The 17,245-nt window shown below is 44.6% G+C and overlaps 1 protein-coding gene across 4 annotated transcripts in view; it reads left to right on the top strand.

Moving 5' to 3' along the window:
* SYTL4 (synaptotagmin like 4) overlaps window positions 1-16,989 on the top strand; it is a 37,054-nt gene extending 20,065 nt beyond the window's left edge. For all 4 annotated transcript variants that reach the window (XM_087972403.1, XM_087972401.1, XM_026674762.2 and 1 more), the window contains exons 9-17: window positions 583-686; window positions 1,530-1,616; window positions 2,800-2,978; window positions 4,038-4,140; window positions 5,421-5,582; window positions 9,851-9,971; window positions 12,131-12,230; window positions 13,884-14,092; window positions 16,242-16,989. In XM_087972403.1, the coding sequence (XP_087828529.1) occupies window positions 583-686; window positions 1,530-1,616; window positions 2,800-2,978; window positions 4,038-4,140; window positions 5,421-5,582; window positions 9,851-9,971; window positions 12,131-12,230; window positions 13,884-14,092; window positions 16,242-16,384 (1,208 nt within the window). In that variant the 3' untranslated portion in view covers window positions 16,385-16,989. The remainder of the gene's footprint in view (window positions 1-582; window positions 687-1,529; window positions 1,617-2,799; window positions 2,979-4,037; window positions 4,141-5,420; window positions 5,583-9,850; window positions 9,972-12,130; window positions 12,231-13,883; window positions 14,093-16,241) is intronic.
* The last annotated feature ends 256 nt before the right edge of the window (window positions 16,990-17,245 follow it).

The following is a 17,245-nucleotide window of genomic DNA, read 5'->3' on the forward strand; positions in this document are numbered from 1 at the left end:
GGCGGGCATAGCGGGGGCCATAAAAGGTTGGGGATCACTGCCATATAGTGGTGAGAGCCGAGAAGCCAATCCCTCTCTGTTAGCCCAATTTACGGTATCTCTCAAATTGTTGTGGAGAAATAGAGGTGGAGAAAATACTTGTCTTGAATTCTATAAAACCTAATAAATAGTCAATTAGCAACAGTTCTCTGGGTTAATTTTTCCCAGTGTGGCTTCTCAACGTTTTTGTAAGTGACTCACAAAAATGGCGCCAACATACCTATTAGTGAGTTCATCTAAATATCACATATATTTTTCACTGGTTATATATTTGCACTGGTCTCAATAAATTGAAAAAAATACAGATATTTTACATGTAAATCAACCAAGAGTATATTTAGGACCTAAAACAAATTGTTAGGATGGGTTGGAGCTTCGTTTCTTAACTATCTTCTGGAAAGGCAGATGGGTGAGCAACATTTGCCTAGAAGTTGTACTGAAAGGGTGGCATACCATGAATATAAATAAGAGAGCATATGTCCTTCCTAGCTCAGTGAAGCTAAAATGAAGGGTTTCTCTGATATCTTAGCTTATTTTCTATAGAATACACGAAGTCTGTGATTGATCTCCGACCAGAAGATGCAGTCGGTGAAAGTGGAGTTCTGGGGGACAGAAGCAAGTCAGTCCCAGGCCTCAATGTTGAAGCGGTGAGTTTGGAAAGAGAAGCCATTTCAAAGTTGTGAGGAGGAAAATGTGCCTTCGGTACTGGGCTACATTCATACACTGTAAGAAGCCTCCATGTGGTTTGTTGGCTTAGAGCGAGGGTCTTCAAACTTGGCAAGTTTAAGACTTGTGGACTTCAACTCCCAGAATTCCTGAGCTAACCTGACTGGAGGAGGAGGAATTCTGGGAGTTGAAGTCCACAAGTCTTAAAGTGGTCAATTTTGAAGACCCCTGGCTTAGATAGAGCATCTAGTCATTTTTGCTGGGAAGTCAGAATGTATGGAAAGGATCTTTGAATTTGTTTTCTCTGGTTGTGTGGGAGTTTAAGTTCTAGAATTCTTAACAAGGACCACGTTGATCGAGGAATTCTTGTCAGGGAATTCTGGGAGTTGAAGTCCATACCTCTGAAAGGAAACAAAGGAAGTCTGATTTAGAGCCTAACCATTTATCATTAGAACAAACCATGGCTTAATCCCATGAAAGAACTCAGCAGTGATTGTGTTTATTCAACTATTAGCTTCTTAAAAATCTTCCAATGACTAAATAAGGCATCACGGCCTAGCCATACCTAATGCTAAGCTGCAAAGGTGAGTAACCGAATAACAAAATTAAGCCGTATGAAGACCTAACAAAATCTGTGAAGGCAGCCTTTGTTGTTTGTGAACCATGGTTTGGTGTGAGATGCAAGCCACATATCTTGTGGGGACAGTAGCCTTGGATTTTTGCTGGGTCCACAAGATTTGTTGTTGGGAGGAAAGTCACAGCATGCTCAGAGGTCCTCCAGCTATTTCAGAGATACCTATATGTGCATATATGCCTTTTCCTAGGAGGAGGAGGAAGAAGACATAGATAGCTTAGTCGAAATTCATCGGAGAAGGGCGGGCCGAAATAGCGTGCGCAGTGGTACATCTTTGGTGAGTTTCTCTACTAATAATCTGCGTCATGGACTCTAGAGAGGAGAGCAACTTCGCGCTCCTGAATTCCTGCTTAGTTCAGTGGAGGAAACCCACGTTGGTGAAACTAGGTCAGGAGTGAGCTGCTAATGACTCTCTAGCTCAGGTTTTCCCAATCTTCGCAATGTTAAGAGGCAACACTTTCAGCTCCCAGAATTACCCAGCCAGCATGGTTGGCTGGGGAATTCTGGGAGTTGAAGTCCATGCATCTTAACGTTGCCAAGTTTGGGAAACCCCGATCATCATCATCTTAATTTAAGGACCTCATAATCCCTTGGGGGTGGAGTCTGAATGGAGCTAGCAAGAGGGTTTTAATGGCCGGATGCCCTTCCTGTCACCAGTGCGGAGTTGTGTTCAGCAAGACATATTCTCAGTGTGCCCAGAGAGAGAAATTTCTGCCTCTACCTAGGATTGAACTCACAGCCTCCTGATTGTGAGAAGAGCTCCACCTAGAGGCCACCACACCGCATTTCTGGAAAGCCTGATTGTCTTAGTCCAATTCCGTTGGGGTTGATAAGAGTTTCAATCCTGCAATTTTTGGTGGGCCCCGATTGCCTTTTCGGCTTCTGCGTTGGAAGATGGTTTCTTTGCTCCAAGAAAGGGTGGATTTAAAATGGCAGAGATGGGAACCAAGGCAGGGTGTCAGGATTCTGGCAGTTACGCCCAATTCAATCATGAGTCCAGAGCCAAACTTCCAAAACTTAAAAAGGATTTATTGGGAGTTAACTGCCTGGGTGTAACCAACTCTGAGACACATAATCCATTGTCCCCTTTGACCCAGATTTCCCCCCACCCCCTGGGTGTATCATAATTCATATTCTCCAATGGGACACATCCATAGCCAAGAGTCATCAATCATGCTCTCCAGTTAAAATTTTTTGCGGCAGAAACTTCAGTCACCTAGTTACTATCTATGAAAACATTTATGGAATGCAGTTTCGGTTTGCAAGCTACCGCACTGCTCCCCCTTCCCTTTCTGTTGGCAACTCTAAAAAGACCATAGAAATATTTTATGAACTGACACGGATGCGAACAGCTGATCAATGAGGCTGTGGGTAAAAATGATGGAGGGAGTGTTCACTATAGCTATAAACTTTTGGTCCCCCCCCCAAACCCCAATTTTTCCCTCTCCTGATTTTCTTAGAGCACCCTGGGAAGCATGGTCAGCATTTACAGCGGGGCAGGTGACTTTGGCAACATCAGCGTCACAGGAGAGATTGCTTTCTCCTTGAGCTACGAAGAAAAAACGCAGGCCTTTTTTATCCACGTGAAGGAGTGCCGCCACCTGGCATATGCTGATGAAGCCAAGAAGCGGTCCAACCCGTACGTTGAGCAAGGGGCTGCAATGGATGGGGGCAGGGTGGCCGGAATGGGCCTCATTTGCCTTTCAGAGAAGCTACGAGACCAGGTGTAATTGGCGTCTGCAGAATTGGCTTTTAGGCCCAGCCTCCAAGCCAAGTTTGGACAATGTGCTACTCCGGATTGTCAGCGCTTCTTGTACCGTGAGAATCAGCTGCGTTTGTAATCCATGCTTTCGATCCAAGCTATCTATGATAGATGAATGTAGCTAATTGTGATATATTCATCAAACCATGGCTTATGAGCCACGGTGGTGCAGTGCTTAGAGTGCAGCACTGCAGGCTACTTCTGCTGACTGCTGGCTGCCTGATGTTTGGCAGTTCGAATCTCACCAGGCTCAAGGTTGACTCAGCCTTCCGAGGTGGGTAAAATGAGGACCCAGATTGTTTGGGTGCAAGAGGCTGATTCTGTAAACCTCTTGGAGAAGGCTGTAAAGCACTGTGAAGCAGTATATAAGGCTAGGTGCTATTGCTATGTGAATCAGAGCAGTGTGTTCCACAGTGCTACTGCAAAATGAGCCTTAAAATGTGGCTATGCCAATTGGCCTGGGGCCCAAATGAGGCTGTGTCATCCCTGGGGGCGGTTATTGGATTAAAGACATAACTCCACCTCCACTCCATTGTATCCCTCTGCTGTCTTAGCTGTTTCTTCACCACATGAAAAGAAATCTGTTCCAAATGCAGAACACAAACGGAGAGGAGTTTCAGTTTCACAGCAGCAACCAGGTTTAGTACAGAACAGTTGAGCTAAGCCACGCCCAGGCTCCTTGCTGTCTCCTTGCTCACACAGCAGATACTGTTTCAGTTTCCAAACTCTCTCATACACTGACAGGACGCTAGCCAGATGAATACTGATGGATGCTGGTAGGCAGAGGCTGAATTCCCCCCCTCCTTATTTTCCTCCCCAAAAACTAAGCCCGACAACATAGTTTCATAGCAAAGCATGGGTACTGAGCTAGTAAATAATAATCTACTGGGAAGATGTTAGACTGAGTCTGAATCTTTGTCTCCTGGTCTCTTGCAGATACGTGAAGACATACCTTTTGCCAGACAAATCTCGTCAAGGCAAGCGAAAAACTACCATCAAACGTAACACCGTCAATCCCCTTTACAATGAGTTGCTAAAGGTTCGTTTGTGTGTTTGTGTTTGTTAGACTTTCCTTTCCTTTCCTTTCCTTTCCTTTCCTTTCCTTTCCTTTCCTTTCCTTTCCTTTCCTTTCCTTTCCTTTCCTTCCCTTCCCTTCCCTTCCCTTCCCTTCCCTTCCCTTCCCTTCCCTTCCCTTCCCTTCCCTTCCCTTCCCTTCCCTGTTACAGTTTTGCTAATGAAGAACCAGATGGACTCTTGGGACTTAAGAGATGGAAGGATTGTCAGTTTGTGGGAAAATACAGGATTATGGTTAGTCATAGCAGAATTATGTTTCACAAAATGTACTATTATGGAACTTTCTGACATGTGCTTTGTGTTGCTCCAGCTGTGTGGACTACATGGAATTGGGCCAGGGCTTTCTGGTTGTAAAGGAAGGGGAATATTTTTCCAGCACAGTATGTGCTGATATAGGGATTGTAACAGTATTTATGCCCATTAATGAAATTCTGGGACCGGAGTCACACAAAACGTTAGTCATAATGGGGTTTCTTTGGTTTCATTTAACCTATTGCACGAATCAATAGTTAACAAACCACCCGCGTGCCTTGTGTATTGCTCAGCATCCCAGCTGATAACATTTTGCCAAACAAACCATTCTTACACAAACTCCAGCTTAATATAATGTATGCAGAACCCACGGACTGCAAAACCCATCACCTTTAATGAGTCAAGGGCTTGGGATGCCAAGATTGGTAATCCAACGATATTTAGAGGACAATAATATAGGCAGAGATATGTGTCGCTTGCCTTGTGATGAAGACAAACTGTCAGGATTCTGGCGGTTACCCCCATTTAAATCATGAGTCTCAAGCCAAACTTCCAAAACTTAAAAAGGATTTATTGGGAGTTGACATGTCTGGCACTGCCTGGGTGCAGCCGACTCTGACACACACAATTCACTGTCATCCTTGACCCTGGTTTTCCCCCCATCCCCTGGGTGTATCATAATTCATATTCTCCAATGGGACACATCCATAGCCCAGAGTCATCAATCATGCTCTCCAGTTAGAATTTTGTGCAGCAGAAACTTCAGTTCCTTAGTTACTATCTTTGAAAACATTTATGGACTGCACTTTCGGTTGCAAGCTTCCACGTTGCTTCCCTCCTTTCTGTTGGCAACTCTAAAAGGACCATAGAAATATTTTATGAGTTGACACAAGCTTGTTTCCAAGTTAGCATTTTGTCTAGCTTTCAGAAAGAGGCTCACATTTTTTGAGATGCTGCTGGTGAAAACTGTTCTTTTGTTTCCTCTTGTCACAGTACGAGATCCAGAAGTCTCTTCTGTTGACCAGAACTTTACAATTCTCCGTTTGGCATCATGACCGCTTTGGACGGAATTACTTCTTGGGAGAGGTGGACATCCCTATGGATGCCTGGAACTTCGACAGCCATTTGGAAGAGTGTCTTCCCCTACATGGAAAGGTCAGTCAAGCCTGTCACAGTTCCTATCCTTTGTTGTCAAAAGTAATGTAGATCTTGGGTATGTTCCTGGAAGATATTTGTGCAATGGATTTTCAGAGTTGCTAGCTCTCTTAAGATGTAGAAAATTGACCAACAACAACTTTAGTAGCCTTTAGTAGCTCTCTTAAGATGTAGAAAATTGACCAACAACAACTTTAGTAGCCTTCACAACCTTTTAGGGCACATTGTGGGATTTTGAGAAGGTATGCCTGGCGCTCTCACAAAATGGCAGCCGTGAGAGGCATGGCCAATTCCAGAGTTTCCCATTAGACAAATGTATGAGTTTCTCAAGCATATTTTAGTCTCTCCAGATTTTTTCTTTTTTTTCCTGGATTTACGGACACACAAGTAGCCATCATCTGGTTCTCGGAACTAATGGTGATGGTGAAGGCTGGTGTTTTATTTATTTATTAAATTTATTGGCTGCCCATCATAAGGAATAGTAAAAGGATTAAGAAAAGAGTAGAATGAATACAATATGGAAGAGAATAAAAAATAGAATAAAAAATGGAATAGAATACAGATGAATAGAATAGGATAGAATAGAATAGAATAGAATAGAATAGAATAGAATAGAATAGAATAGAATAGAATAACAGAGTTGAAAGGGACCTTGGAGGTCTTCTAGTCCAACCCCCCTGCTTAGGCAGGAACCCTACACCACTTCAGACAAATGGTTGTCCAATCTTTTCTTAAAAACTTCCAGTGTTGGAGCATTTACAACTTCTGGGGGCAGGTTGTTCCACTGGTTAATTGTTCTCACTGTCAGGAAATTCCTCCTTAGTTCTAGGTCGCTTCTCTCCTTGATTAGTTTCTACCCATTTTTTCTTGTGTTGCATTCAGGTGCTTTAGAGAATAGCTTGACTCCCTCTTCTTTGTGGCATCCCCTGAGATGTTGGACCACTGCTATCATGTCACCCCTAGTCCTTCTTTTCATTGAACTAGACATACCCAATTCCAGCTCGGATTCTAGGATAACTCTGGGTGGCATACAGTTAAGGTAAAACATAAAAAGTAAAAAAACAAACCAAAAACCACTAAAACCAATTTTGCCATTAGCCTCCCACTTAATTTGTTAGTAATTCTGAGCATCTTTTTAAAAGTACATTAGGTGAAGCAGGGAATGTGGTGTACATTCTAAGGAACACAGAACTGATATTTCTTCTTTCTGCTTAAATGGGCATTAGTAAAGTCCTCTTGAGGATGACGCATCCAGGGTGGTGAGTACAGTTGCTTTGGTTTAGCGAGGAAGCTCATTTTACTGCAGTTATTGTACTCATTTACTCTACTTAGTTTTACTTAATGTTCATCTGAAAGTGGCAACTTCTGTCCAGTCGTTTGAATAATTGGACGTGAAAGACCGGTTTGAATAATGCTTCGACTTGTTTTTCTGATCATTTAGGTATGAGCCTTTTGCAGCCAAACCAGTTGTGTCGCTGCAGAGACCGGCTTTGTGCTACGATTCTAAATTCAAACGAGAAATTTTGGGGCCTTAAAAAAAATCTAACTGCAACCAGTGTGTTTTAAACTTGGTTATTTTCTTCCTTCCCTTTTTTGTCCTCTTTGCCTGAACTATATAAAAATCTGCAGGGAGATAACAGTTATAACCTAAGTTATATAATGCAAACACACAGGGGAAATGGATTATATTTGTTTGAAAAGTAGCAAATAACAGCAGGGGAATAATGTTGTCTCGGATCTCTGGTGCTACCAAGAAGCATTTAGCATAATCTTTGTTTATTTCTGTGGGCTTCTGTCCAACAAACAACTTGGGCTCATGCATTAAGTCATTGCAATCTATATTGGAGTGTTTGTAATGCCCCTGTTAGAATCTGACTCCAAGGGAGAGGAGGAACAGCCTACAGGGAGTAGGAGTGTGGATGCGGAGGAAACCAGGGAAGGGCACAGGACGGCTGGGCATTCAGAGGAAGACCCAGGGCCATCCCCTCTTCATCCTAGGGCATGCAGGGAAGAGCGGATAAGGGAGAAACATGAATCGTGTGGTCCACCGTGGAGGAAAGGGCCTTGATCCCCTTCATGGGCTGCAGCTGTGAGGACTGTTTTAAAGGACAAACTGCGCATGGGCCAATGCTGGAAGCAAAGCTGAAAATATTTCTCGTTCGTCAGTTCTTATCTGAGTTTTGGCGTCCTTCCCAGTATGTGTATTTCAATATCCTTCCCAGTGTGTGTATTTCAATATCTGTGGACGTCTTGAAGCCCTTATCCTGCCTTGTCTCATTAATTGCTTCAGTGTGGTTTGTGTTGTTTTTTCCTATTTATAATTTATTTGTATTTTGAGTTCGCAACTGTTTGTGGGGAATTTTCTCTCCAGTCAATGATAATTGGACCTTTGAAGCCAAGCTGAAGGAATTAAAGGGACTTCACCTGTTTTTGTGACTTTGTTGCTTTTCTATCCCCCCCTGGGTCATCACAGTGTTGTTTGGTTCGCTGTACTAACTTGGCTACTCCTGTTTGTAATGGGTAGCTTATAGCTTAGTAAAATGTGATTTAGTTAACAAGTCATGGCCACATCTATGTTTTAGGATAATGTGAGCCTGGAGTTTATGTATTCGATCAGCCCCATCTGGCCTACACATTATGGGACTAGAATGTTGAAGTCAGACACCACGTTGCTTGAAACTCTACTATGATTGTTTTCTTCTATGATGCCAGAAAATAATCATAGTAGAGTGTGATGACGCAAAGGGGCATGGCACAAAGGCAACACAGTCAGATAATCAGTAGGAGTCCCTTTATGAGCTCCAACTTTGCCCCCAATGTCTTGGTTACCTTCTGGGCTGGAGAAAAACTCTCCCAGGAACAGCCTTTGGCTGCCGAGAATCAAGTCCAAAACGTGGTCAACAAAAAGTGTAACTATAAGTCCAATCAAGGCAAGATGAAGTAATTAATCCAGCAGGGCAGGAGCAAGAATTCCAGACGTGAAGGCATGGCAATCATTCAATATGGTTGGGAAGACGCCAGGAACACAGATAAGCAAAGTCAACACAAGATAAACTCACGTTTGTTCCCAGCAGTTGCCGCACTCAGCATGCATCTCTTTTAAACTCTCATTCCCAGCTGTGGCTAATGAAGGGAATCAGGGCCCTTTCCTCTCTCATAAGCCACGCAACCCAAGTTGTTCTCTTCTCCGTTCTTCCCTGCATGCCCTAGGATGAAGAGGGAGTGGGCCTGGGTCTTCCTCTGAACTCCCTCTCCCTTGTTCTACCTCTGCCCTGCTCTACCCAGCTGGACTTTGCCCTTCCCCAGTTTCCTCCACAGCCAATTGAGCCACACTCCCACTCACTGTCAGCTGTTTGTCTTCCTCCTTGGATTCAGTCTCCAACAGGGGCATGACAGTAGAGCTTCAACCAACTTGGTGTCTGATTTCAAAGTACTAGTCACATAATGAGGCGTTTATGTCCCACTCTGAAGATTTATGAATCAGGGTTTGTTCTGTCTTAGACATTTTCTGTATGTTTTGTTTGTGTAGGTCACTCTGCCAATGATGGTGTTGGCCCTGAAGAACCAGAATTCCTTGCATATATATTCCGGATAATTCCTTCCTTCCGTTTCTAAATTCAATATTTATACTCTGACTAATTCCTTCCTTGCCTTTCCTTTCTTTTAAAACTCAGCATTTATAATCCTTTGCAATTCCTTTGCAATTCCTTTGCAATTCGTCTCCACCTCATCTCCCATTTAGCTCCGCTTCTGAATACAGGTAGTCCTTGATTTACGACTACAAACAGAGCGCAACGTTTATGTTGTTAAGTGAGACATCTGTTAAGTGAGTTTCGTCCCTGTTTTACCACCTTTCTAGCCACGGTTTTTAAGTGAATCGCTTCTGTTGTTAAGTGAATCACATGATTGTTAAGTGAATTGGGCTTGTCAGAAGGTTGCAAAAGGGGATCACTTCATCCCAGGACACTCATAAATATGAGTCAGTTGCCAAGCATCCAAATTTTGATTACGTGGCCATGGGGATGTTGCAATGATCGTGTAAAAAAAATGGCCCTCCGTCTCTCTTTCCAGTGCCATTGTAACTTTGGTCACTAAATGAACCGTTGCAAGTTCGAGGACTAGCTGTAATTTCCCTCCTTGCCCCGTTTCACACGTATCTTTCCTTTCAGGCATAAATCCTGGCAGTGCAACATTGGTTGCAATAACCTCACCTCCAGGAATTGCTCGGGGCGCGATTAATCCGTGGCTTTGCCCTTTTTCTCTTCTAGAACCTTGGAGAAGCTTCTTCTTCTTCTTCTCCTTCTCCTTCTCAGTACAAAGGCGACTTAGTGGTGTCCTTGAAGTTCATCCCACCAGCTAAACATCCCGGTGCAGGAAACGGGAAGAAAGGTGAGGGCTCAGAATATTTAAACAGCTTTTCTTGGGATGAAACCATGGTAAAAAAAAACAAAAAAAACCGATCTACTGCATATGCCCAGAGGCTTTGTTTCTCATTAGCTCCAGATGTTCAAACAACAAAGCTTTTCTTTTTCCCTGAGATGGAGAAAGCTTGACCTATTTGGTGGTGGAAGAGAGAGGTTGCTTGGCTTTCCGATCTTATAGTTTAGTTTAGCTAAGTTTACTTTGTTGTCATTGCACCTCGTACAACGAAATTAAATGCCATCTTCCGTGTACATTATAACTATATAAATGAAACAACAAACACACCTCCTTCGCATTCTGTACCACTGAATCGAAAACCCCTGATATTGCATTAATATTGCACTATACCAGTGATGGTGAACCTATGGCACACATGCCACAGGTGGCACGCAGAGCCATTTGTGCTGGCACACGAGCCGCAGGCAAACTTACCTGCACTGCACATGCGTGCGCCTCACAGCTGATTTTTGGCCGATTTGAGACCTTTTTCGGCCTCTCAGGCTTGAGGAAACCCTCTGCAGCCTGAAAAATAGGCCCGTTTCATCACTTCCTGGGTTTCCGGAAATACCAGAAGGGACGAAACAGGCCTATTTTTCAGGCTGCAGAGGGTTTCCTCAAGCCTGAGAGGCCAAAAAAGGCCTCAAACAGGCCGAAAATCAGCTGGGAAGCGCAGTGCAGGTAAGGGTATGTGCATGTGCAGGGAGTGGCAGGGCGCGCGCGCATTGCCACCTGGGTGCTGGCACACTAGTGCAAGTACACACACAATTTTTTGGGCACAGAAGCCCAAAAAGGTTAGCCACCACTGCACTATACAGCAGAATTCAACAGAGCTACTGCCCTGGGTTAGAAGCTGTTTTTTCAGCCTATTTGTCCTTGTTTTTATTATTTTGTACCATCTGCCAGATGGTAATAGTTCAAAAAAAGAGGGGGGCGGGCGCCCAGGATTTGTGGTTTGTTAGGCGTGTTGTGATGTCCCTTACATCCTTATCGGGATGCTGCCCTTCTGGCAGTCGGGGGTGGGAGGAGGGGGCTGAACGGTCCTTTACACCCTTTCCCCTTTCCCTGTTTCTGGTCTTCCTGTCACATTAAATGTCGTCAAATGTTTTTATGAAGCCAAAGCGACCGGCCATTTTGGAGCCATGGCGTAATCCTTGTCAAGAAAGCAGAACTCTTGAAACGGGGGTCATTTCAAAAGAAGCTTTCATCGAGAGAAAGTGATAGCAACGGGGAAAAGAGCAAGGCAGGATCTGAAATTCCTGCTCGGAACCGTTAAGATTGCAGAAAAACCTTGCAGAAAAAACCCTTCCCCAGCGGTCCAGTCCAAAAGGCGAGCCGATCCACAGGTGCGAAGTTGTTGTGAGAACTGGAGTGGAGAAGGGTGATAAGTTGTTCTCAGATGCCGCTCTCTTCCCGTTCGTTCGGAGCTGAGATAAAACAGATGGTCCCAGGCAGAGGTGGTCTTCAGCAGGTTCTGACCAGTTCTGGAGAACTGGTAGCAGAAATTTTGAGTAGTTCGGAGAACCGGCAAATCCCACCTCTGACTGGCCCTGCCAACCCCATCTATTCTCTGCCTCCCGAGTCCCAGCTGATCGGCTGGGTCTTCTTTTGTTCCCCTGCATAGGAGAACGGAGCTGGAAAGCAGGTTACTGGGGTGGGGAGGGAGCGGGGATTTTGCAGTATCCATCCCCTGGAGTAGGGAGGGAATGGAGATTTTGCAGTATCCGTCCCCTGGAGTAGGGAGGGAATGGAGATTTTGCAGTATCCTTTCCCTGGAGTGGGGAGAGAATGGGGATTTTGCAGTATCCTTCCCCTGCCATGCCTACCAAGCCAAGCCCACAGAACCAGTAGTAAAATTTTTTGAATCCCACCACTGGTCCCAGGCCAATCCCTTCCCCTCCCTTTCCCAAGTAGGTACATCAAAGTGACAGGAAGACCAGAAGCAGGAAAAAAAATATTGTAAAGGAGTATCCAAGGGCCTCTTGCCCGCCAGAATGGCAACGTCCCGATAGGGGATCGAAGGGACCTGACGTGTGCAAATACTCCTCCGGTTCAAGGAAACTGTTTTTTGGATGGTTTTTATTTTGGGCTTGTTGCTAGTCACCCTTCTCACCAAGGTCTTTCGTTAGGCAAAAAGGAAGAAGGCGGTGAACTTCAGGTCTGGATCAAAGAAGCCAAGAACTTGACTGCGGCCAAATCCGGCGGGACGTCGGACAGCTTTGTCAAAGGGTGAGCAATGGAAGAGGCTGTTGAAACAAGTGCTTAAATAGAAAGGAAGTAGATAGATTGGAACGGTTGTCCTCAACATTGACCTGTGTGTAGTGGGTGCCTGGATGTAAGTTACATAACTGTCACGGCTGGCACTGCACGTATTCAAACGTTGAATGAATGTCCTTGGCTCCAGGCTGTGTAAACGCTGGAATATTGAATGGAAAACGAAATATGATTCCTGTTTTAACAAAAAGGCACACACCAGCACTGTGACCTTACACAAATTATGCAGATAGTTTCTTTGTACTGCTTTTACTTTGCTTTTTTTTTGCAAAGTAAAAAAAGGTAGATGAACAAGTCATGGAAAATATCCTGTTCTGAGCCCCAAAGGTGCTTTTTTCAGGAGGCAACTGGACTTTCTGGGTTTTTCTTTTGAAGATGTTTCGTTTCTCATCCAAGAAGCTTCTTCAGCTGACAGGATAGTGAGGAATGGAAGGATTTATATAGTGCTTGCAAACAGCTGGTCTTTTGCATCCTTTTAGAGGGTCGTTGAGGCCACTTGGAGGTTTATCTGTGTCCTCAGGGTCATCTGAGTGGTGCTCCTGGTTTCTGTAATCTGCAATTTTTTTTTCCTCTGGAAATCCATTCCTACTACAACACCATTCCAAGGTTTCCATCCCAAATTGTATAGCTAAAAGGCTGTAGAGATTGTCAGTCATCCAGGTCGTGGTTGTCCCAAAGGTGCTTTTTCAGGAGGCAACCCGACTTTCTTGTTTTTTTTTCCTTTTGAAGACATTTCGCTTCTCATCCAAGAAGCTTCTTCAGCTCTGACTGGATAGCGGAGAATGGAAGGATTATTTTTTTTAAAAACAATTTTATTAGTTTTAAAAACAAACAAAACAAACAAAACATAAAAACATCAGCTTTCTTTCTTAAATATATACGAACAGTGTGTCGGTTGGTTTACCAGTTTTTGTGCATTCATTTCGTAGTCTCAATTACAGTTACGTTACATAATAACACATATTATCAATCAACAATTGTATATCCTAGTATCACTATTAAACAATCATTTGACTATAATTTTATTCATTCATACTTTACGAGATAACTATAATTTACTTAGTTTATTTTATAACAAATCATATAGTCATACCAAATCTATCCTAAAAACATTTTATAGATATGATATCAAATAACAAAGAAAAGAAAAAATATCTTTTTATATATTCATTATTATCTAAAATTCTAAATATTCTATTATTATATTTTATCATCCAACCATTGATAGAAAAGGTCCCAAATTTTATAAAATTGCTTATGGAATGGAGAGAATGGAAGGATTTATATTCCTTGCAGACTGCTAGTCATTTGCATCCTTTTGCAGGGTCATTAAGGCCACCTGGAGGTTTACCTGGGTCCTCAGGGTCACCGGAGTGGTGCCAATGGGTGTGGAGCCTTCTTGGAACTGTTGAAAGGACTGTCTTGTAGACTGTTCTGACCATTGAGAAGTTTCTCTGCAGGGTCTTAAGGACTATCGATGCGTTGTTGTTAGAGCAGAACTTCTCAAGAAGATCCATTCTGTTCTGCCCCATGGTTCTGGGTCAACTAGTTTTGGCAAGTTTTAAGAGCCCCTTTCACAAATGAGCACCGACTCCTTCCTGCCTGCAGGTGTTTGCTCCCTCTGAAGAACAGGACCACGAAGAAGAAAACCCCCGTGGTGAAGAAGAGTCTGAACCCGCACTACAATCACACGTTGGTCTACAATAACATCTTTGCAGAACAGTTGTCCCACATCTGCCTGGAACTAACAGTGTGGGACCGAGAGCCTTTGTCCAGCAATGATTTCTTGGGCGGCGTCCGGCTTGGAGTTGGCAATGGTGAGAAAGCAAAAGGACCTGTTGAGGTTCTACAAGTCTTATAGACATCTTGAATTACAAATGTCTTGAATTTGACGGCAGCAGCAGCCGCCAAAAAAGCCAATGCAATCCTAAGTGGCATTAACAGAGGATATAATCAAGATAAGTTTGAGGGGCTGCCACAGAGAGGAGGAAGGGGTCAAGCTATTTTCCAAAGCACCGGAAGGCCAGACAAGGATCAATGGATGAATGCTGAACAAGGAGAGGTTCAAATAAGGAGAAATTTTCTGACAGTGAGAACAGTAGCTTGCCTTCAGAAGTTGTGGGAGCTTCATCCGTGGAAGCTTTCAAGAAGGGATTGAACTGCCATCTGTCAAATAGTGTAGGGTCTCCTGCTTGGGCGTGGGGTTGGACTAGATGACCTACAAGGCCCCTTCCAGCTCTGTTAATCTGCAATCTGGGCCCTTTAAAAAGAAATGGGCTGAATTTGAGAGCTCTGGCAGACCTAGGATGGAATTTTAGGCGTATTGGCGTCACTTTTTTTTGGCTACGTTGGTATCCTGCCTAATGTAGATAACGTCTCTTCTCCCATTGTTTTTCTTCTCTCCAACACAACAATGTTATGAGCTGGACTCTTCTAGCCCGAGAGCGGAGTGGAGCTCAGGTCTCCTTGGTGCCAGTTCAGTACCTTCATCCAGTGGGGAGGCCCTAGCTAAGATTTTGTGCAGTTCAAAGAAGCCCTCCCCCCCCCAAATCCCACTCCTGGCTTGGCCCGCCCACCTCTCCCCACTCCTCCCCTCTTAGGAGCCCCCACGTGGCCTGTTTTGGATGCAGGTAAGTGCAGGATGAGTGCGGAGGCTCGGGGAGGGCAAAAAAAACAAAAAACGGGCCTCCTGCAAGTTCAGGAACCCCCATGGCCACGCCCCCCACCCGTTGCTAAAATGTTGGAAGCCCACCCCTGCACACACACTCCTTGTCATCTCCCTATCGTGCTCCTTAACATGATCATGGACACTCAAAAATCACCCCCCCCCAAATCCCACTCCTGGCTGGCCCCGCCCAGGAGCCCCCACGCAGCCCGTTTTGGATGCAGGTAAGTGCAGGGGGCGCGCGGAGGCTCGGGGAGGGGCCTCCGGGAAGTTCAGGAAGGCCAGAAATGGGCCCGGGGAAACCATTTTCGGCCCAGGGGATTTTTACCCTCCCCGGGCTCCGGAGGCTTGAGGCAAGCCTCCGGAGCCTGGGGAGGGTAAAAATCTCCCCCCTGGGTCGACTAGACCACGCCCACCATGGCCACACCCACCTAGCAACCGGGCAGGGTGAGGGTCTAAAGCCCACCCCGCCTTCATCCATATGCTATGTTGGACCTCTTGGATGCTTTGCAGTGGATCAGGGGTTCCCCCCAGAGTTTCAGGCGGAAGGGGTGCTTGTCTATGTATGTGTAGATAGTCCTCGGTTTACCACCATTCATTTAGGGACCATTCGAAGTGACGACATCATCGAAAAAAGCGACACGTGACCATTTTTTTCACCTGATGGTTGCAGAGCGTCCCCTTGGTCCCGTGTATTTATGCCAGGGTCATGGGATCACCTGATAAGTCCATGGAGAATCCAGATTCACTTACAAAGCATGTGACGATACCTGTACTATAAGTACTGATTTCTCTCAGTCAGTCGATCAGAATAGAGCTGGAAGGAACCTTGGAGATCTTCTAGTCCAGCCCCCCTCCTCAAGCAGGAGATTCTATTATCATTTCAGACAAGTGGCTGTCCAGTCTCCTCTTAAAAGTCTCCAGTGATGAAGCACCTACAACTTCCGGTGTGGCAAGCTGTCCCACTGATTAATTGTCCTCCCTGTTTAGATGTTTCTCGTTAATTCCAGGTCGCTTCTCTCCTTGATTAGTTTCCATCCGTGGCTTCTTGTCTTGCCCTCTTTGGGGAATAATTTGACCCCCCACCTCTTCTTTGTGGCGGCCCCTCAAAGACTGGAATACCGCTATCGTGTCACCCCTTGTCCTTTTTTTTGTTTCTCATTTATTTGAGAAATAAGAACCCTTCATATTATTAAAAAAAAAGAGACGTTCTTTTTGAATAATAAAAACCCCCAGTCCTTCTCCTTTATCTGTTCAGCATCCCTATTCTCCTCTTTTACCCTTCCTTTCGCTTTCTGCAGGAATGAGTAACGGCCAGGCAGTGGACTGGATGGATTCCACAGGCGAGGAGATCAACCTGTGGCAGAAAATGCGCCAGTACCCGGGTTCCTGGGCAGAAGGGACCCTCCCACTTCGGGCCACCATGATCAAGACGAAGCCATAATTGTGTCCCTGCTTGCTTGGACAAATCAAAAATCTGAGGGTTAAAAAAAGAGACGGGTATCTGGAGAGTTGGCCCCAACACTCCCCAGTTCCTATAGCACAGGCGCCTTCTAAAGAAGGGAATATTTTCTTTTTCTTCAGCCTTTTTATTTTGGAAGTTCTTAGTTTTTGCAATATGGTCGGTGCTCGAGCAATTCCCGGCATCTCAGGGTGCCTTTAAAAAAAAAATTATTTTCCTGCTCTTCACTTCTCCTTCCTGCTCCCTTTTCTGTGCTGTCCTTGTTGTTGTTTTTTAAAAAGCCCTCTGGGCGTAGGCTATATTCTTACATCCGGTTTTAAATGTCACTGCTGCCTGCTCTCTCTTGTCAGCAGGGAAGGGTCATTGAAATAAAGTTCAAATCTATCCTGCAGTAGTTGCAGGAATTCAACTGGCCTTGAAACCCTGTTAGGGTCCCGAAAGTTTGCATCTCAAAAGTCGGCTGTAAATCAGAAAGCAGCAGAAAGGAACTGATCACCTTCATCCACGTATTTTTCCGCTTACAGTGCTGGAAGTGGGGGAAAGAAGGATGTCTAAAATTACATGAATATAAAAGAAAGACACGGCAAGGAGTCTGTTTTTCTTGTATGATGCCCAAATCTGGGACTATCTACTGAAGGGGAATAGTAGAGAAGGATCCAAGACAGAAAAGAATGTATTAAACAGATGGTTTTAAAAAGGAGACAGGGGTAAAAGAATGGATAACAAATACATCCCAATGACTACTGTCTCCGCTACCAGAAATAGCAGTTGTCTTAATCCTGGTTTTAGGAAGCAGCCCCAAGGAAGGTTGTACTCTTCTCTTGGAAAATATTAGATCTTCAG

This window comes from Notechis scutatus, chromosome 10 (genome assembly GCF_049901735.1).
Source record: "Notechis scutatus isolate UNSWTSFEM ecotype Mainland chromosome 10, rNotScu1.2, whole genome shotgun sequence".
In the NCBI taxonomy this organism is placed as follows: Eukaryota; Metazoa; Chordata; class Lepidosauria; order Squamata; family Elapidae; genus Notechis; species Notechis scutatus.